Here is a 21,501-nt window from a genome sequence, read left to right on the forward strand (position 1 = left end):
CTGTTTGCCATGATCTTTGCCATGTGTCTCTTTCGAGGGATCCAGTAAGAGGTGGCCCGTGAACCACCGTGTTCCCCACGTACTCAGAAGAAAGAAGGAAAATCAGAAGAAACAAAACCTGAAAACACCCAAAAAACTTTATTTTTTTTAACAAAATGGGGTAGGGAGAAAAAAAAAAAGGGTTGTAATATATGAATGACCAAAAGGATTGTACTTCAGGGGCTGGAACTTTGAGGTGATGTGCACTACACTGTACACCAGACCCTTGCCCAGAGCCACCCGCAGCAGCCGTGGAGCAGGAGCCCAGCGCAGCTGATTGCACTAGAGACTGATGGAGACGGCGGGGGGGGGGGGGGAGAGCGGGAGGATGAGCACCTCTCGCTGTGAGGCTGTGCCTACCGCTCACAACTTCATCATGTTTTAGACAGCAAAGGACTGAAGAACAGCCATGCAGGGGCTGGATAAGGCAACAGGTTGGCCAAAGTCTGTGACTGTCCAGTGGGTTTGAAACAAGCAGTGGTGGCTCATCTCAGAAGTAGGTAGTCGTTCTTTGTGTGATTCTGGCTTTAATGCCCAGCCACAGAATGAAAACATGCATTCTTCAGTGGAAGCTTTGCCCCTGCCACCTGAAACTTGTCAGAGAAGTCAGGCACTTCAGTGAGGCTGGCTTTTCTCTGGAGCCCCAGGCAGGGGCAGCATGGTCTCACTTAGGGATGGGACTCAGCTAAGGCTGGCTGATGGTCAAGAGTTTGGTGCCTACCTTTCTGTTTTTACTGAGATTTACTGTTCCTTGTTGTGAAAAAGAAATAGAGCATTTTTTCTCCTGCTGTGTTCCCATCTCCTGGGAAAAATAATGGCTCTGGTCAAGAATTGTTGATACTGCTGCCTTCCTGAGGAGGGGAGGAAAGAGTGTTTAAATCTTGTCAGCCTTTGCCTTTCCCTTCACACTTGCAAAAAACGGTTTGTGGTGCTCTGTTAGCATAAATATTTGCAGTGGATTCCTACATGCTTTCCAGCCTTAAGGGGAGTTCCAGGCATGGTGCTGGATGGAGGAGTCGGAGGTTTGTCAGCCGCTCCCATGCTGTTTGCCTGAAACAGTCTTGTGGCGTCATTTCTGCTCAGAGGATTTCCCCTGAGATCCTCCCATGGGCTCATGACGAAAGCATCAAGTCAGAATTGTTTTTAGTCTGCCTGCTAGTTGAGAGTGTTTCCTCCCTTGAGATAGCTTGACATTTAACTAATGTATCATCTACTTAATCATTTGGAAGTGAACTTGAGAAAGATTCCTGGGACTGGACTTTGGTCAGAGATTAAGATGAACTGCTGAGGGCCCAGGCAGGCTTTAGGAGCACGTGGCGTGCAGCCAAACCGTGCCAGCCGCTGCTCCAGTGGTCACGGTTATCGACCTGGACAGGTCGCTGGTTTCTCTCCTCTGGAAGCCTCAACCCCTGTTGCCTTAATTGTTCATCTGGTCACTCCCTGACCCCACGCTCATTGTGCTTGGGGGCGGACAGGAGTTGTGGTTTCTTATTTAGCTTAGGTTTTTTTACAGATTTTATAGGCTCAGATTATGGAGCACTTTTATATAGGCTTAAACCAGCCCCTCTGAGAGCTGTAAGCACTGGCAAGGAAGGCGAGGGGGCAGAGGGCAGCAGCGAGGAGACGAGCAGTAACCTTGTGCCCAGGTTTGGCAGCAGCAGGTGCGCTTTGCCTGCCTGTTCCCTTACACCACTGGGGCTGCGTCCCTTCAGCTCTCCCAGTGGCACTGCACAGGCTACAGGGAGGGAAGGAAAGCAGCAGAAAGACTGGTCCACGATGGACAACAATCCTGGCTAAATGTCCAGGTTGGAGAATCAGGATACTAAGGAGCAGGAAGGAGGCATTAGAGCTTTTTCAAGCTTCATTTGAGAACAACGGTTTGCTCAGCAGCAGCAGAGGGCCCAGGCAGGTAGAGCTGCAGCCCCCCCGTGCTGCAGTCAGCATATTCCAGCAATGGAATAGGAGGCCAGGGCTGCTAAGTGGCCTCAGATGTTGCATTAAACCTCGTGGAAAGCTTTTCTGAACTATTTCCCTCTGGATCCGCTTTTAATGAGGCATTTTAGCATTAAATTCTGGTCTGTTGTTTAATGAAGGAAAACAGTTTCGCTAGCCAAAAACCAGCAGTATTTGTACCCGACAGCAGGTGCTGCGCTTAAGATAGGAAAAAATCTGTTGCATCTACTCGTCTTTCAGGGAATGGGCCAAGCAGAAGGTGAGTTTTTATCTGTTCTGCTTCTGCCTCAGGAGCTGGTGTCAGTGACTGTTCTGGGAGAGCAATTCCCAGGGGAGGAACAAAACCATGAGCAGAGATGGTAATTTGGCTGGAGATGAGCAAGAGAAGCAGAACTGCCTCCCCCAGTCTCCAATTTTTTTTCCTTTCCCCTCAGTTTATTATGCAAAGGCCTGGCTGTCTGAGGTCAGAGCCTGGAAGGCGAATACCCTGATTTGTGCATGGTGGGTGGCTGAAGGAAAAATAAGAAAAAAAGCCTTAAAGCCTTTTTCTGCCACCTGTGGTGTGGGGGAAAAACTGTCAGAGCTGAGGGAACCGGACCGAAGCAGACAGAGCGCTAAGTGATAAATACACACTCCTGAAGTAGGATCTCTGCCGGCTTATTTATCTTTGGCTTTCCTAATTCTGTACTCATGGCTTTGTCTGGTTTTATCTTTCTCACTTGCCCTCTCTCCCTAATGGTAGTCCCTGTATCTTCAAAAAGATCTTACTCGTCTGTGTTATTCTGGCCTTTGCACAGCTGTTTCTCCTCTTTTACCTTGTCTGATCCCCCATTGCGCTTTTCTGGATGAAGACTTCAAATCCTCTCTGCAACTGGCTGGCGTGCCACTGGGAACACAGCTTGAAACCCCAGCAACGGCCAGGCAGCACGTTTTAAACAAGAACTGGACGTAGCTGTAAAGATACGTGCAAGTCTGAGAGGACCTGTGGAAGTTGGTAACGGGCAGAAGGAATTTCCCCTGGGGGAATTTAATGAACAGTCAAGCCCAGAAAGCAGACTCCCGCTGTATGGCAAAGCATGTAATGTTGTTGGGTTTGTCCCTTGGTTGTATGGCTGCCCCCTACATTGTACAGTAGTTTTCAGAACAGTAGGCAGAAGAAACAACTGTATTTTTTAGCTTTAACAGCTCTGGTGAATATTCTGGGGTCAGGGGCTAGATTCCCTGCTTGCTGGAGAGCTCTGGGCAGGCTGGGGACCAGAGGGAGCTGCCGCCTCCTTCGCTGTAGCACCGTGATCACCACCCAAGCACCTTGGATGGAAGCAGTAGAGAGCAGCCTGTGCCTGCGAGCCCACAGCCCCTCTCGGCGCCCCTGCCTCCCGGCTGTTATTTAATGCTCAAATGACTGTCACGAATGCCTGGGAAAAGGGCTGCGTGTGAAATAATGTTTGAAATCTATTTTAAAAAACTGTAAATGTTCTTTTTATTAGATAGTGGAGCTAATTTATCCTGTATTCCCTACTGTAATGCTTTTTTATATTGAAAGGATTTTTTTTTTGTAATATAAACCAGAACACAAGCCTGAAGCGCTCTCTGCACGGTTTTTGTGTGCGTTTCTTAAAAAAAAATTTAAAAAAATAAAAGAAAGATATTGTGACAGTGAAGTGAAACGGCTTTAATTTTCACTATTTGCTTGGTGTTAAGTACAGTCACTTTCTTACCAGAGGAGAAAGAATAAACTCAGGTACAGCAGCTAAAATGAGGTATAAACGAAGTGTCCCATTCTCCCCTGCCCCCCCCACCCCAAGTAAAAAACCTTGACCAGAAAGGAGAGGCCAGCTTAGGTCAGGCAGAGCTTCTCCTTTGCCACCAGCTCCAGTTTGTCAGATATTGGTTAGCCGTAAATAAGGCGATGAAGGGAGTTATATGTTATCGATGAGCTTGCTTCACCCTCAAAAGTGAGGGCTCTATGAACACAAGGGTTCGGGTCCATCTCTTGCAGAGAAAAGGGGGTCAGCCTTAGTTGTGTGCCTGCTCAGAGCAAAACCCTCCGGGGAACACAGCTCCCAACCCTGCACAACATTATACAAATGCAAGCAGGTAATTCGCTGCAAACTGTCTCCTGTGGGAGATGACGTCAGTCCACGGCTTTTCTCACAATTTAACAGCTAAGGAATCTGAGGCCTGTGGAGATGCATTTTTTTCTCAGCAGCTCAGTAGCAGAGCCTGAAGTGATGCCTCAGGCTTTTGATCCCAAATTACACGCTCAACTGCCACCTGCAGCTGTGATGCCACCACTTCTGTCCTTAGGGATGCAGTTCTGTACAAACGTTTCAGCATCCTCCTCCCTTTCCTCCCATTCACACCAGAGTGAAGACAACCAGCCGCAGTTGGTTTCTGGCACTGCTGCAGATGGACTGCCTGGGCTCCATCCTCAAGCCACCCTGAAGAAACTCCCTCCTAGACCTCACCTGCTACAAATTCACCTCCTCAAGTAGGCCTGGCCATGTTTCTCCTGCAGCACCTTGCTGATGAGAAGGGACCATGCCAGGGACCACAGCCTTTTTGTGGCCCTTGTCAGGCAGGGCCATACCTTTGCCCCTTCTCAGTTTTAGAAGAGGTGTAGAGCCCCAGTCCACTTCCATACTTGCTTTCTACATGGTCCATTTATAGCAAGATGGAGCAAGAAGCATGAAAATAAAACAACTTCATCTCTCTCCCCTTTCAGGACTAGGTACCAAGTAGGATGGAATCTTTTACGTGGCCACTCCGCCAGGCTTTGCTCTGTGTTGGAGCAGAGGACGTTGACTGGCAGAGCTAGATGTGGCTCACTGGTTTAAGTTTTGCAGAGAGGCAGCTGCTAAGCAGGGGACCAGAGGAATCTGACAGCACCCGATTTAAAGCTCCTTTGGAAAGCTTTAACTGCTTCCCCCACCCTCCCACCTGATTTAACCATCAAGAAGTCTTTGGAGAACTGCTCTCACATAGTGCAGTAACTCATTTCTCCCACCTGCTGGATGACATGCTAGGGTATGCTAACCAGGCAGCCATCTACAGACCCAGAGTCATAACTAAGTTCCTAGGACCTGCGGCCAACACAGATGGGATGACAGCATTACGAAGACCCTCCATTATTTCCTTCTTTTGCAAGATTGCTTTTGCTGTGGTCAGTTTTACTTGTCATTCCTAGAAACACAATTTCCCACACACCCTCCCCCCAAAACCAGCGATCAGTCTGTGTATACATTCATGTGACCCCCAAAACACAAAGAATCAAACTTCACGTACCTCTACCAATGACTGCAGCCAAGGTGCTGCACTGAGGCCATTGCAGCTGCCCATGCAGGTGGCATGCAGGCTGAGAGCAACAGCCGCAGCGTGACACGCTCCAGCTCTTACACGCAGCACCGCTCGATCTAATTGGTCACACTCTCCAGGCTGCACTTAATCAGTTCCTGCCTCACAGGGAAACAGTTTCCCTCTTGGAGCCCAATTCTTCTACCTGAACAGGAAGGCTCCTCTTACATATAAGTTTTAGTTGCTCAGTATCATATTTTGGACATGTTGAAAGCAGCTTGGCAGGCATGTGTTGTTGGGAGGCTCCAGAATTTAGCCTGCTGTTGGATGTTGCCTCTCCATTCGATTTACTTCTTCGGAAAAAAAGATTACTTGTGATGTTTCCTGGTTCAACTATTTCCAATATTCTTACCTGACAGACATTTTGCATGGCCAGTAGGTACAATGCACGCAGTGTCCCAAGTTTATGTAGCTGCTTCTAAATGCCAAAAGCACTAACACAACATACAGTAACTACCCACTACCTTCTTCTAACTCTACTAAGATATTAAAACAGCAATAGCCGTAGATCCCAGTGTCACCAGTGGCTTGAGGGCTGTTGTTCACACAAGCACTTCTGTTTGCGTAGGCATCTCTCTACTGGGATTTTGGGATGTCAGCTCTATTCCAGGGCACACTTTGATCCAGTCAACAGTGGTGCATAAGCAGTCCATATCCTGTACACAGACCTGCTGGCTTTAGTCCCATGAAAAACAAAAAAATGCTGCCTCCAGCTGTGGACAGGGATAATCCGCAAGGAAAGTGCTAGGAAGTAGGGCAGCCAATGCTGTTAAGCCCAGTAGATGTTGGAGAAGCTTGTGAGTACTAAAGCACATTTAGTCTGTCCTTGACTGAGCTAGAGAAGGCAATGATGCCTTCATACACCCTGCTCCTTCTGTTCTTCATCCCAGTTAAGTATCTTAATGCTACAAACTTTGGTCCTCTCTTCTCAAAGTCAGAAGAGATGAGATGCCTGCGCATTAGCAGAGCTGGAACACCACCTCCCACAGCTGGGGCTCATCTCTAGAGGCTGCTCGCTGACCCAAGCAGCTGTACTGATGCTCGCTCTGCTCTTAGTAGTGCTAACTACAACTGCACTCCAGCCCTTGCTTAACTAAAGCATCAGACGCTACCTCACACCTGCCTCTGCCTCTACCATCAGTAAAGCTGCAATTGTAGGAAGTGTTCTGGGGTGAAAGGGACAGGACCCCAGCCTAGAAACTTCATGAAAAATCCCAAGAAACGGGATGTCTTTGTGCTTTCTGATAGCTTCCTCCACTTCTAAAATATTGTAGGTCAAGCTGCTCCGCTGTTCCCAGTGCCGTCCCTGCGAAGGGAACAAGCAAAGGGTCTCCCTCTTCTTTTGCTCTGTCTCCTGCCAAGCTTTGCACAGCACCCAGTGCAAAACTATGAACGGGAAGGAAAGAAGAGCCGTTCGCAAAGTGCTGAACTCGACCTAGCGCCGTCCAGCTCCCAGCTACGTGGACAGTCAGTACTTGCTAAAAGGGGAACGGGCTGTACACGAGGGCACACTCCACCAGGCAGGTACAAGACCTACCGAGGGGAGTAGCTGAGTTCTTCGGTGGTTGCCTTACTGCCCTGTCTCCTCAGGGATTGTGTTTCAGTGTGCTGGTCTTATTTTGTGCTTTGTTCCAGCAGGTTCAGAGCCTGTGATCCCACCGGCCAGTTTTCCCTGGGAAACCAGCTCTTTTCCCTGAGCCTTCCTCCCACTGCTCCTCACCTCCTATGGGGAGGGCGGGGGGGAGGCCTGCCTGATGCTGCCCCCCCCCCATTTCTCCTGGCAATGCCACCAGCACCGGGTTACACACTGATTCATGCCGGTAAGTGGAAAAGAAGGAAACCACTTTAGAACAAAAAGGGACTAACAAAAAAAAAGTTATAATTATAATGCAAAATTACCGACACAAACCCCCCTCCCACCCTTCCCATGACAAAAAGCCCAGGAATTAGACTTTCTTGGGACGGCGTCCAACTTGGTAATAATAATAAATGCTGATGAGGATGAAGAGGGCTCGGCTGACCAGGAGGAGCACGGCACCTGTGGCTATCCGGCTACTCTCGACCAGGGAGACAGTGGTAACTGGAGGAGAAGGAGGGAGACAAGGCAGAGGTTGGTGATGAAAAAACAAATGGAGACAAGTAGCACAAAGCTGTTTTCTACTTCCCGCTAATGCAGAAGCTTTCAGCACAGTGAACCCATGGCAGAGGCTTGATTTCACAGCCTTGAAGTCAGCCACAGACCCACAGTCGCCAGAGCTCTCACTTTCAGAAACCCTGCTGTAAAGGCATCCCCGCATTCAGGAGCCACAGCCCAAAATGATCACTCGAGCAGATGCGAGTTTCCATCCTGCTGTTAATTGTGGAATCTACATGTTCCTGAGTTTGCTTTGTGGCTTAACCACTTCAGTGCTGATAAACATTTTTCAACTGCAGAAGTATCTATAAAATATGCATAGTCCACACATGCTATCTTTTTTCTGAGCATGTCTCTTTTTTGGCAACCAACACGTAGTCCATATCTAAACCAGCTACCTCATAACACAGTGAGCCACCAGTACATACAAAAACCCCCTTCATTGTTAAATATAGACAAGCTCCCTAGAAACAAGCTGAACTGTTATTCTCTGTTTTGGTAAGACTGAGCATCCCCCTTTTTAGTGTCGGTTGCTACAGTGTTCTCTTGTTAGCCCCGGCATCTAGGCAGCCCACTCCAGCAGATGACCTGTGCTGGCTGTGAAAGCCAGGAGAAAAATAAGTGAATCATCAGAGGAAGGTGTCTCCTCTGCACCTGGGCACCCTTCGGTGTGCAGCCCAAGGCAGAGGCTACTCCATGGGGAAGGAAGAGGGAGAGCAGCTGGCGGGGACGATGCTCCTGGGCCCAGGTTATCTTTGCCAGTCCTGCAGAGCAAGTGATCAGGTGCCGCTGTGGCTGTGCCAGACAGGCAGCAGAGACAACATCTTCCATCAGCTGAGTCCACTGTGACTCCCAGGGCCCCACCCCACAACTCCTTCGGCCTGGAGTTTACTCCATCAGACCCAAAGGCACGGCTCCAATTTTGCATTGGGTCCCACCGCTCACGCCGGCTGTCCTGCCCACCTCCGCTTCTCCTTCCTCCCCCACGGTGGGGGGGGACACAGCACCGTGCACCCCCCATCCTTTGGGTCCTCCTGCCTACTGGGTGGCTGCAGCTACTCACCCAGGAACTGCACGGCAAAGTAGCACGCCTCCGTCAGCAGGGTCCAGCGGATAATGACTTTTTCGGCCGTGTAGAGGGCATTCCACATGATGAGCGAGATACCTGCGGAGGGACAGCAGAGCGCGGCTGCCCGAGGGCCGGCGGGGATCACCGGGAAGGGGCAGCCCACCCACCCTGTGCCCAGAGGAACCATTTCGGCCTCCCGCGGGGGCGGCGGCGCTCTGCCCGGCCGCTGCAGTTCCAGCCGGCCCCGCGCGGTGCTGCTGCAGGCCGCGGGAAGGAACGGGCCGCCCGCGCAGCGCTCCCCACCGCACCGCCCGTCCGCAGCCCCAGCCGCCAACCCACCACCCCCCCCCCCCCCCCAAAATAAAAGCACCCCACGGCTTGCAAGCACCTGCCTGCCCTTTGGCGCTGGGCACCACCCTTTGCAGCGTGCCAGCCCCGAAGAGGAACCTGGCTGGGCACCCAGAAGGTGCGGTCCCCGCAGCCTGGGAGCACCAGCGGCCACAGCGTGGGGTGCAGAGCGATGCAAACGCCGTGTCTGTAATTCCTCCCCTCGTTTTCTTCTCCAGACCGTTTCTCGAGGCTCCCCTCACCTTCTTGTCCTTTGCCGCCCACCTCTCGCGCCCCTCGCATGGGCGCCCTCCCAGGATGCCGCCGCCTGCCCCTTCTCACCCCCCCACTCCCACAAGAAGGGTCTGGCCCCATCTGCAGCCCAGCACCGCATCTCCTGGCCCATCTGCAATCCCCCTTTGCTGGGGCACTTGGGGGTACTCCCCCAGGTATTTAGAGTGTGCACAGCCCTTCTTACCCTGCCTGCAGCGAGCCTGAGCCCCTAGTAGGAAAAAGCAACGGTAGCTGAGCTTCTTAAAATACCTCTAAACAAACCATTTCTTTGCTAAGTGCAGATGATCTGCTCTTTGGCTGCAGTTGTCCTGCTGGGCACAGACTTTGACCCCTCCTGCCATTTTGGCCTCTTGTCCCCTTAATCTGTGGGGCAGCGGTGTGCCCCAGGCCCAGTGGCACGGCACTCACTGAGGAGGGCTCCTCCATAGAGCCGGATGGGAGTCTTGCTGCTCGCCGCTTCCTCGTCGAAGACGGTGTCGTAGAGCTGGTCAGGGAAAGCAAGGGCCTGGCAGAGGCAAGGGAGAGACTCAGCAGCCTGCACCAGCCAGAGCCATAAAAACGTGCCTTCTTGGGCAGCAGTGCTCCAACATCAAGCTTTTATGGGATCAGAGCTGCTGGCCAGGAAATTGGAAATTAAGGAGGCGCAAGAAATATCAGCATGTCAGCTACTGGCTTCACGGCCAGTTTCTATGCTGTGTGTGGTTTATGACCCTGCTAATGAAAACAGACTCCGGTGATGGGAACAAACCGCCAAGGACACTGCCAGCAAAGCCCATTATCGAGATGTGGTGAGGGCAAGGGCCTCGCAAGAGAAAGTGGCGGCAGCTGCTGGAGGCAGAGGAGGGGGATAAGTGCTGGGGGCCGAGGAGCCACACTGGGGCACCCCTTTGGCAGCAGGGAGCTGGCAGTGCCCAGGACCACGTCCCTCACTTACCATGATGGCGACCCCAGAAAACATGACGGCAGAAACCAGCTGCCAGACCCTGCGTGGAAGGAAAGACAGGACTCAGCGTGAGCACGGGGGTGATCCCATCGCTCATACTTCGCAAAGCATTCCTGGCTGCCTGCTTGGTCGTCATCCCCCCATCTCGCACAACCGAGGCAGCCAGAAGCCTCCCATGGGAGGACTCAGCTCCCCACAACCTGCTAGCTCCAGCCTCAGCAAGCAGACCAGCGTTGCTGGTGAGAGAGAGATGAAATCCTCCTCACCCGAGCAGAGGAGGGAAGTGACCCTGCCAAGAGCATGAGAGGATGGTGTGTGTGGGGGTCCCCACAGGACACACCACCGTGTCACACATGAGACCAGGAGCTTCTCCAGCCCCACTGCAGCCCCTGTGGTTCCCAGCACCTGCTGGGACAAGAGCTTGAGGGCCTCAGGCTGATTTATGGGGGAAGAAAGCAGAGCTGGTGTGGTGCCACGGCCCCCCGAGAAGCCCCTGCAGGGAGCAGTGATGCTGGCACAGCAGCAGCACTGGCGTCAGCAGCCAGAGCTGTCAGGGATGCTGTGGCCAAGGGCCCTCAGACCACCCAGCTCCAAGGTGGCCCAATATCTTACCTGAGCCCCAGCGGTTCCCGGACAGCAAACTTGATTTCATTTCCCAGTACTTGGCTAATCTGAAATTGAAATGAAAGACATAAAGTGACTGAGCAGACCCTTCCCCAACCTTTAGGCAGTATTCACCAGCCCAAAAACGCATACCTAACCCCATGTGGGAGTTTTTCCTCTACGAGGGCTGGAAGGAGGACGGGGACAAGAGATTCATCTGTGACCCCTTGATCCCAACACCTGCCGAAGGCTGCCTTGATTTCCCTCAGGAGCTGCAGCCTCTACTGCTCCCTTACTGGGATCAGCCACGTGCAGCGTGGGGCCGGGGCAGGGTCAACATTGACTCTTGTCTCCTCTTTCCCACATAAGTAGGGAACCGTCTCCTCCCACACTCTGCCTGCGTGTCACCCCAAGGGCTCTGCTGCTCTGTGTGTCACCCCAATGGAGCGCAGGCTCCAGCAGAGCCCTCAGGGTGTCACAGCGTCTGTCCCGCTCTCGTGTTGGCACTGCCCACAACGATGCCTGGCTGTGACTTCCCCAAACCACGCAGATGGGGAGGCTACACGGACCAGCAACAGGGAAAGGTACTAGGGGACCTTTTGGTTGCAGAAAGCTCTTGGACAGCTCTGCATTGCTCCCCACGTGCGGGCAGGAGCCAGGCAATGCCCTGCCAGCAAGCTCTCCAGAGAGCATCCAGGACAGGGCTCCTGCAGGGCTCACCCTTGTCCTCCAGCTCTGGTATTTCACCGAAACAGGTTGTTCACATGCAGTTCAGACCGTTTCCGAGAGGCACCGCAGCACTGCTCCTTAAATCGCTGCTCCAGTGTCCAGGCCACTGGCTGGTGGGCACTGGTGGTGCCACGCTCCTCCGGCACCAGCTCTGAGCTAGCTCACGGTGCCTCGGCAATACAATTTCAGGAACGGTTTAAAGCAGCTTTGAGGGCAGAGCTCACCCCGTTACCAAGAAAAGCTGTTTTGGGCAGCTCCCGTGCACCCAGAAGGCTGCATGGCCCATCACTGCTCAAAGGCAGAGCTGCCTATGCCACCACAGCCTTCACCCCTCGCTTTACAGGAGCGCCACAGAGCTGGAAGACCTTTTTTTGCCAAAGAGGCTGTAGAAGTTAGATACTAAAAAAACCCCAGACCAGGCAGAAGGTCTCTTTTCTACCATTACCGCACACGCGCTTCCCTCTCCCCTGCCCTCACCTTTGAGCGATGGACCTCGCCATCATCGTCCTCCCCGCCGACCCCCAGGATCTTGCGTGTCTTCAGCCTGCTCACCAGGTCAGTCTGGCTGTGCTTCTTCATCAGCGGCGGGGGCTGCTTCGCCGCCATGGTGGCCCTCTGCCACCCAGCCCTCGGCTGCGAGGCGACGCAGGAAGCTGCTCCGCCGTCACATGAAATTTCACAAGGTTGGGGGGGGGGGGGACGGACACCAACAAAAAACCCCAAAAAACAACCACCGCTAAAAATCTTCCTGTTAGGCCGGCAGACAGGTCCTCATCATCCCGGGGCAGGGAGCCCTGGCAGCGGGGCCGGCCCCGGCTACGGGCGGCTCATCTCAGGGTGATCCTGAGGGGGAAAGGAAAATCAGAGCAGTGCGGCTTTAGCGTGGGCATTTAGCTATAAGTGCTTTTGACCTACAAACCTATCCCAGCATGAGGCAATGCCCGACAGTACCTCTTTGCTGCCTCCCAGATTAGGGGAATTAAATGCTTCCCAGACCAGGGAAACTAAAGTCATTAAGTGATGCTTTGCCTTTTGTCTTTTCCCGTGCCATACATCACACCCTTCAGCTGCCACTTTAGGCTGAGTACCATGCAAGTCTCAGGTATTTATTTGGTGTCCCCCTCAGATGCTGCAGCTCTCGGGTTGTGCCAGAACACACCAGCCCCTGAACAACAAGAAGCCAGAGGCAAGGCTTTCCTCGAGGATATGCTGCTTTCTGGGAAACAGAAGATTGTGGCAACTAGAAACTACAAATACTATCTGGGATAAGAACAAGACAAAGATAATTGACAGAAGCTACGGTGGAAGAGATAACTTCTGCTTTGGCATGGTGATGTAAAGTTAGAGGTGTCAAGAGTCCCATGAAATCACTCTATATCATCCTGCAATCATAAAAGCCTTGAAACCCTCAGTTCAGAAAGTCTTTTCTTCCAATTTGTCTTCATTTTATCTTGACTCAGCTGAACACAAACACGTTTTTCCGTTTGCCACTTCCCCCTCCCAGAGACCCGCAGCCGAATCCCCACAGGCACCAGGCACAGCTAATCCAGCCCAAGCAAGCACAGGGCTCGAGCACCGGCCGTCCCGCGCCCCCGCCGAGCCGTCCCACGGCTGCTGCAGGAGGAGAGGATTTATGCTTGTGTCTGAAGAGTTCACGAGTCTTCGGGGAGTAATGAAAGGAGGTGCCGGTTATTTTGGCATCGTGTATGCAAGTGTTGTCCCGCTGCTTTGCGAGGGATTTCCCTCTGGCAGGAAAACCCTTCCCTGCGTTTGTCCAGACCAGAGCGGGCAGTCATGTCTGCAGGTGCCTGCCGTAACTTTTTCTGCAAGGCAAAGCCAGGAGGTCTCACTGGGACAGTGCAAATACTGAATCCCGTGATCAAGGGTTTATTAAGTCCCTTGCAGCAGGCCACATGCAAAATGCTTTCCAGCTAGCCAGTTCAGCTGCTCACAGCTTTGCAGGTGCTTCTTTTGGCTTGTAGAGGGTTTCGTTTGGTTGTGGTTTTTTTGCTCTTATTCCTCTGAATAACGAAGCCCAAGTTCCTGGAAAGGCAGCACAGAGCCACATGCAGCAGCCAGGTTTTAGAAATATTTCAGAAGGGGAAAACAACTGCTCGGGAGGAAGGTGGAAGCTGTATACTCATGCCTACACTCGAGCACAAGGCAAGAAGCTCAAAAGGTAGCTGCTAGTAGAAAAGTTTGGAAGATTTATCTGAAGTTTGCTGACCCAAATTGTCACAATAATTTGTGGGTAGTCAAATGTAGGTAATCTGCACACAAAGTCCACCCCAAAGCCAGAGTGATGTGTCAAAAAGAAAAGCTTGACCTCTTTTTAATTTCATTTACTACAGTTTCTGCAGTCCGTTCCGCTCCTGGCAGATCTAGACTCACAAGGTAGATGCCGAGTGGTTTCCGACCAGAACTGCACTGCTGCTGAAACCAGATAAGATTTGCTGCTGTGGTATTTCAAGCCTGGCAATTTCTGATCAAAGCTACCCAGCGTGATCCTGCAGCAGCACCCCTCTGCTGAATGCCCCTCTCTCATGCTGAGCCGCAGGACCACTCCGAGGCCACCCCACACCCCTCATCTGGCCCAGCACAGCTCCTGGGACATGGGGAGGACAGCCCCAAGCGAAGGGCTGATGCACAGTGCCCAAGGTACGCCACGCTGTCAGGAAGACCCTCACCCCCCTGTAAAGGCACTGGGTACCTATTTGGCCACTCTCCCTCCCCTGCATGCTTTGGTGGGGAGCAAAGCAAAGTCCTTCCACAAAGACTGGCTAGCTGAGGGAAACATCTGGCAGAGGGCCTGAGCAGCAGCATCCTACTGGCCTTGGGTCACCAAAGCCCTCCCCAGGGATGCGAGCCCTCAGGCTTGCTGGTTTTGATAGGACTTGGGGTGCTGAGCATGCTAGCCACACCAGCCTGGCACCTCTGTGTCCCTCTTGGTTTCTTTCCAGGGAAAGCCTGCTGCCTACACCTCCTGCTCTGTCCTCTTCATGGTCAGAAATGGCAGAGATGGAAGATGGGATGGGGGAAAAAAAGAAAAAAAGAAGGAAAAAATCCCCCAACATCTTCCTATCTAGAGAATCTCTCCTGAGGGCAAGAAGCAAAGGAAGGTGATGGGGGTTGGAGTGGGGACTCCATGACTCACCAATGGAGACAGCAATGAACAGCTCTGTGATTACAGAGGCACTTCTGCAACTCTGACCACAGGCTGAAAGATCAAAATTTTCCTTCCTCAGTTGTCTCGCCGGTTGCTTTCAGGGCAGGAATTGGTGGAAATTTATCCACATCATCATTAGCACTGCTCTCCCATCAAGAATTTTCACTAATTTGTGGTAAACCACTGGCCAAGAGCTGGGACAACATAGACCAGATACAAGTGCCAATAAAACAATCACCGAAGGCCATTCTGGTACATAAAACCACACTCCACCACACTAAGCACAGCTATGGCATGGCCCCGCAGCCAGTCCCACATCTCATTATCCCCATCTTCCAGAGAAAGAGCCAGTCTAATGAATACTGAATATTAATGAACAATGAGCTAACGAATGCATTACTGCTAATTCAATCATGTTCAGATAGAAGATGCCAAGTATTTGAAAACATTGCACTTACTTACATTAACGTATCCTGACACACTGAAAATTTAGAGGATGTTTTCTATTAGCCCGTGTGTTTTCAAAGAGGAACCTCCACCTCCTCCTTCTCCTGCGATTCTTTTCTCCTTAATCCGTTTTCTGAGCATCCCAGGGGCTGCGCAGATCAATCACCATAAACAGGCAATTCCTGCTCCCCGACACAGCTCTCAGTGATGGGCAGTGCCAATGTGCAGTTGAAAGAGGGTTTTTTTCCTCCACAATCCTTTTTCTTTGCAGGCTCCCTTCAGTATCTGTTCCCTTGCTCAGCTGTTCAGCGTACCGCACTCAATTTTGATAGCTACTGCTTCATGGTGCAAAGAAACCTTACTGATGCCACGCTGATGATAGCTCAATCTCTCCCCACCTCCACAGCTCTTCCCCCAGCATCTCTGCTTCCCTCCCACCGTCTGGAGAGAAGAGGAGCTCTGCAGCATGGGAGAGGGGAGACTCCATCGCAGACACGATAATGCTGCAGCAGCCAGAGCCGTGCACTCATCGAGGGAGGCGCATGGGGCTGCAAGGGGGGAACCAGACCCCATTCCCGTGGGCACCTGAAGTTGACTGCCTACAGCTTCGGCAAGCCGCTGCCGAGCGGCTGATGGGTGGTATCCTGCCCGCCTGCAAGGACACGGCTCCCCAGGGATCCCTGGGGATGGGGCTGCTGCCTGTTGCTTAGCTAGACGTTGTTTTGGTGGCACTGCCATCCACGGTGCAGCCTTTTACCTGACAAAGCACTGCTGCTCAAATTAAAGAGGTGGCACTGCAGTACCTCTCGCTCCAAGGGTTTGAGGGCACTTCCAGTCTGCAAGCAGAGGAAGAAAAAATGAACCAGAGTCAAGCCAGGGTAATGAGTGAAAGGTCTATACAGTTAAGCTGGCCACAAGTTTGTTCAGCTCTATCATGCTCAGGCCAGGGAGGGGACTCTTGCAATCCTGTCAGACTCTGGTTTTAGATTTCCCAAGCCAATATGCCTGAGATAACTCAACATCTTGAGTTCACTTGATTTGTTATGCCAAAGAGTTAACCAAGAAGGTGCAGCGGATGCATGTCCTTTCTAACAGGGCACCTGCGAAGCCTAAGCCTCTTTATGGACCACAGGTTGAGAACCACTAGTAATTATGAAGCAGCACTACCCCTTTACAGTACTGGAGTTCCCCTGGGAGGGGAGGTCTCCAGCCCTGCAGCAGCACAAGGGGGTCTGCACATGAAAAGTGCGCCCAGCCCTCTCACAGCCGGGCTGATGCCCACAGCATTTCTCTTGCAAGGTCCTGGCAGCCATAACGCATTTGTCTGGCTCTTCCACTGTTTCTTCAGGATCTGGTGGTCTTGTCTCTTTGCTGGTGAGGACAAGCAGCTGCTCTGGACCCCATACCTGCTCAGCCACAGAGATGGCGAGAAAGCCTGGGCTCAAACACATGGACAGGGCAAAGAAGAGAGGCAGTGGATGCACAGGTCAGAACAGTCATACAAGAGCAAGACCAGCCAGAAAGGGAAAGATAAAACTTTCCACGTACAATTTTCAACCAGACAGTTGTCTCTTTCTTCCTCTTGACCACGAGGCTCATTAACAAACTATCTCAGTGTCTCACAATCTCACCTTACTACAGCCCTGCACCTTCAGAACAGATGATATCCCTTCTTTGGAAACACCAGTAGATTAAGGACAGGATCCACAGATGTGGTAAGTACCTTGGCTCTTGCAAACATTAGGCTGTTGCCTAATCAAGTGCGATCTAAGACTCCTTTTCTCCTCCACATATGAAAGCTCAGTCTGCTTACTTCTACATGCATAAATTCTCTTGGTAAACAACCTCAGACACTTCAGGACTCTGAAATCCCAAGGGATAAGGCAAATCCCCTGTGTCTAACCCAACAATACACCTGAGAGCCACAAAGCATCTTTGTGCATCCTATCCAAACGGCCTAATAAAAGTTTCCCCAGGAAGCCCATGGTGGAGCAGACCTCGAGCCAGAACTCTCCATGTCCCAGGTAACTACCAAAGTACAGCTATATTCCAGCAATGTACGCTTGCAGCCCAGAAAGCCAACCGTGTCCTGGGCTGCATCAAAAGCAGTGTGACCAGCAGGTCGAGGGAGGTGATCCTGACCCTCTACTCCGCTCTTGTGAGACCCCACCTGGAGTACTGCGTCCAGCTCTGGGGGCCCCACTACAGGAGACACATGGAGCTGTTGGAGCGAGTCCAGAGGAGGGCCACGAAGCTGCTCAGAGGGCTGGAGCACCTCTCCTGTGAGGACAGGCTGAGAGAGTTGGGATTGTTCAGCCTGGAGAAGAGAAGGCTCCGGGGAGACCTTATTGCAGCTTTTCGGTACTTAAAGGGGGCTTGTAAGAAAGCTGGGAACAAACTTATTAGCAGGGCCTGTAGCGATAGGACAAGGGGTAATGGTTTTAAGCTAAGAGAGGGTAGATTTAGACTAGATCTAAGGAAGAAATGTTTTACGATGAGGGTGGTGAAACACTGGAACAGGTTGCCCAGAGAGGTGGTAGATGCCCCATCCCTGGAAACATTCAAGGTCAGGTTGGACAGCGGTCTGAGCAACCTGGTCCAGTTGAAGATGTCCCTGCTTATTGCAGAGGGGTTGGACTAGATGGCCTTTAAAGGTCCCTTCCAACCCAAACTATCCTATGATTCTATTCTATGATTCAAGCTGTATTTCTGCAATAGCACATCCCAAACCCATGGTGACTGAACCAGCTCCCTGCCTAGATTTCTATCCAGAACAGAGATCTAGATGATTAGGACCTCTCTGCCACCAGCCAGCTGCAGCAGTCCATCTCCATCCCCATCTCCCAGTGGATTTCTTCCATGCCAGCTGCAGCACACAGCTTTGCACACTCTGGGCCAGCAACATATCTTAAAACAACATCAGAATAATTTGCATTTTTTTGCTGGGACGAACATACTGTGACTCATGCCCTGGATGAGGGGTGTAAGTTCTCCACCCTAGAGAAGAGAAACTCTCCCAAAGCTGTTTCTGCAGGCCAGGAAGCCTCAGAGACCTGCAGGGAATTAAACTTGATCAAGCCAAAAATAACCTGATGCTCAGGCAGTAAAAACAATTAGCACTCAGCCACCACGGCAGCATAATGAGGCTGCTGCTCCCGCTCAGTCTGGCACAGTCTGTACACCTAAGCAATGGGGATACTTCACATTTCTCACCTGTAACAAGCCAGGTACATGGGACTCCCTTCCCACATAAACACCAGCCCTTTCAGTACAGAAGGCTCTTTGCAAAACCAGTAGGAAACATCTCTTGCCAGAGGTTATTCTCTATTCTGCCACAGCCCCGCTGCTCCCTTAAGCAGCTCCAACAGGCACAGGGACACTGTGTCCTCCTTAGAGAAAAACCTACCAACCTAGACAGTAGATGTCCTGCCCCTACACACAATGAAAACCCCAAAGCAAAATCCCTAGGTCAAAAGGCATCTTGACTAGGTGCCTCTAGATCACCTCCTACAGACAAGCCAGAGGAAACCTCAAAACCCAAACTGCCTGAGATGCACAAAGAGTTGCCTCAGGGATGTCCAAAGCCCACCTGCAGGTTAGACATGCCCCACGGCCAGACACGTCTGGATGCCCTCCGACGCTGTTTGCAAGCTGCGCAGAGCTGGCCCTGGAGCCACCACGTGCAAGGCGGTGACGCCCTGTGCCTAATTGCGGCTCCAGCAACCATGAACTCAACAGATGCAGCCAGCATCACCACTCAGCAGGGGACAACCTACAGGGGAGGGAAGAGTTAATTTGTGTTACTTACCCTGTTACCACTGCAGACAGAAAAGGACAGCCAAAGCCTGCTAAGCCCTTCCCACACATCCTGAACTCTCCCCTCCGCCTACCTTAAGGCTGCATCCCCTGGGCAGGCTCAGCCCCTGCATGCTCCTCCAGACAGCTCTTCTCCCGCAGCCCCAGCTCTCCTGCTACCCCCAGCCACTGCGGTTCCTGCCCGCAAGCTCCCTGTGGCCATAAAAACAGCCTGCCCCAAGAAGCACCATGATCGAGGGCCAAGCCACACCGTCTGGGAGGTATGGTCCAGCTCAAGGATTTTATTGCCCATAGGTTTCACATTTCCTTTCACATGGAGCACAGGAAAGTTTCTTTCCGTCTCACAGTACGTGTTATATAGCAATCAAAAGCTGCAAAGTGCTCAGTTTCCCCAGAACAAGATAAAAAAGCCCTGTTGCTCTAGTAGTTTCTCAAAGGGGAGCTATAATTAAACATACCGACCACACTCCTGCCAGCCTGCTAACCACCACCTGCAGCAACGCACCAACCCCTCCGCCGCCAGCAAGGGCGCCCGGGCTTCGCCTCAGGGGAGAAATGCTTGTTTGCTCCGTGCAGCAGCTGGCAGGGCAGCCTGCGACAGCACACTTGGTCAGGCACCCTGCACGGCTACAGCGACCGGCACACACGATACCCCACAGGTGCCCGGTCGGACACCTGGCCCCACCGCAGCCCCGCTGCACATGGCTCAGTGGGCTCCCGATACAGGGGACAAACAGACTTCACGTTTCATCCATCACACACACGCACACACCACACACCCCCAAACCCTCAAGTACAAGCCTGGCCATGCTACCCTGCTTTCTCAAGCAGCCCATCCCTTGCTGCTGAGGCGTGTTCTGGCTGCAAATACAAAGGACGCAAGTTCAGTGACTCCCATCTGTATTATTTACATACGAGTCCATCCCCTCCATCATCCTCCTCCCTGTCACAGAGGCTCTCAGCCCGGCCGACTGCAGCAATCCATCATCCCAAAGCTGCCCCCGCTCTCCCTGATGGCTCGGGTAGCCGCGTCCCAGCCTCAGCCCACAGCCAGCACCCAGCCCCTCGCCTTCACCCTGGGCGGCCACCACCGAGCAGTGAAGTTTCCCAGGGAGCTGGGGGGATGGAGGGAGAAGGAAATAAGGTGTATTGGGATTGGGTGCTGTTTTTCTTTAAGGGCATTAAAAGAGAAGAATTCCTCTTTGATTTCCAAGCTGCCTTAGACAGGTGTTTGTGGGAGACAGTCCCAGAAGCTTGGCGGGCCATCTGTCCTGCAGATGATTTCTACAGGGAAACATTAGAAGGAAAAATAAAACCCATATGCACACATACACACACACATGAAAAAAAAGAAGAAAAACACCACCAAAAAACCCAAGTAAATCAACCCTTGCTACTGGAAAAGAGCAACTTTAAAAAGCCAGGAGAGCCCTTAATCAAACAACGTAATAAGACTCAGTTTTACAAAAAATCTGATGCAACTGTGTATTTCATCTTCCATGCCTCACACCTGAGGAACAACACAGGCTTAGAGAAACTCTACGGAAAGTAACCTGGAAGAAGCCCAGGCACACGCTGCGTACCCACGACACTGCTGAATACTGGATCATCACAGTAAAATGAGGCTTCTCAGCACTTTTCCCCGCAACAACCTCAAACCTCCCTAGACTTTCTTTCCACTGTTCCCCCAGACACTTGACAATTTTCACTCACAAACCCTGCAGGAAGCTGATGCCCTTTATTCCCAACCATCCTCCAGCTCTGTCCCTTTCTAGAACTCAAAAGGAAATTGTAAGAAATTACAGTTTGGGAGACTGGGTCCCCTCGGCCACACGCAAGCACAGCGTCCCTCTGGATACCATCACTGAGGTGGTGACTTCAAAGCCGTTCTTCACGGACTCTCCCCCAAAAGAAGATCTCCAGTGACATTCTTTCTTTAACTGCAGTCTAGTAACTTACCCAGCACAATGCAACTACCACAATTTATAAACTGCCAAGATGTCTGCAGCCATGAAATGAAAGATGAAACGAATAAGGTTGTGCCACTCCGGCACCCCAAAAGCAGGTTCCTGACCGGTACCACGCCTGGATTTGCAGCCCCAGCCTGAGAACAGCTGCTGCAGGACACCTCAGCACCATCAGATTTTTTTCTTCTGTTTTTGTAAAAAACAAAGGGTTCCTCTTCTCCCATAGTCTGTCATGATACGACCAGATGTGCAGTCTAGGCGCACACAAAGGGGGGGGAAAAAAGGGCAGACGAATAAATTTGCATTAAGCAGGGAGATTGCCTTTTGGTCTAGCCAGGACATTTCCTGAGTCCCAGGCACATAAGCACTCACAGGACTCATGCCTCTTGTTGTGCAAGCAGTAAAATTTGCTTCTGCAGCACAGAAGTCCTGTAAATCAGGCCTGATATAAAATGGCCCAAGTGACCATCAGCCAACAGCTGAGTTGTCACCAACTCTATGTTTTAGAGCATTTCCCATATTACGTGATCACATCCACATCCTGTAAGAGCATATTATTTAAATACATTATTTTATAACTATCCATAAATTATATATTAATAAATCAAGTATATATTATTTTTCTATAAATATACAAATAAAAGATACAGTTTGATTCGT

At 51.6% G+C, this 21,501-nt stretch overlaps 2 protein-coding genes across 6 annotated transcripts in view; one reads left to right on the top strand and one right to left on the bottom strand.

Annotated features, from left to right (window-relative positions):
• TSPAN18 (tetraspanin 18) overlaps window positions 1–3,646 on the top strand; it is a 126,632-nt gene extending 122,986 nt beyond the window's left edge. For both annotated transcript variants that reach the window (XM_054826635.1, XM_054826636.1), the window contains exon 10: window positions 1–3,646. In XM_054826635.1, the coding sequence (XP_054682610.1) occupies window positions 1–48 (48 nt within the window). In that variant the 3' untranslated portion in view covers window positions 49–3,646.
• Window positions 3,644–21,501, bottom strand: part of TP53I11 (tumor protein p53 inducible protein 11) — a 27,000-nt gene continuing 9,142 nt past the window's right edge. For 3 of the 4 annotated variants that reach the window (XM_054826640.1, XM_054826637.1, XM_054826638.1), the window contains 6 exons: window positions 11,923–12,288; window positions 10,726–10,784; window positions 10,105–10,153; window positions 9,579–9,675; window positions 8,544–8,645; window positions 3,644–7,426 (listed from right to left, as the gene is read on the bottom strand). In XM_054826640.1, coding sequence (XP_054682615.1) covers window positions 7,293–7,426; window positions 8,544–8,645; window positions 9,579–9,675; window positions 10,105–10,153; window positions 10,726–10,784; window positions 11,923–12,051 — 570 coding nt within the window. In that variant the 5' untranslated portion in view covers window positions 12,052–12,288 and the 3' untranslated portion in view covers window positions 3,644–7,292. Of the gene's footprint in view, window positions 7,427–8,543; window positions 8,646–9,578; window positions 9,676–10,104; window positions 10,154–10,725; window positions 10,785–11,922; window positions 12,289–15,073; window positions 15,417–21,501 lie in introns of those variants that run through there. The other variant, XM_054826639.1, reaches the window with a different exon arrangement.

The sequence above is a fragment of the Grus americana genome, chromosome 5 (assembly GCF_028858705.1).
Source record: "Grus americana isolate bGruAme1 chromosome 5, bGruAme1.mat, whole genome shotgun sequence".
Taxonomy (NCBI): Eukaryota; Metazoa; Chordata; class Aves; order Gruiformes; family Gruidae; genus Grus; species Grus americana.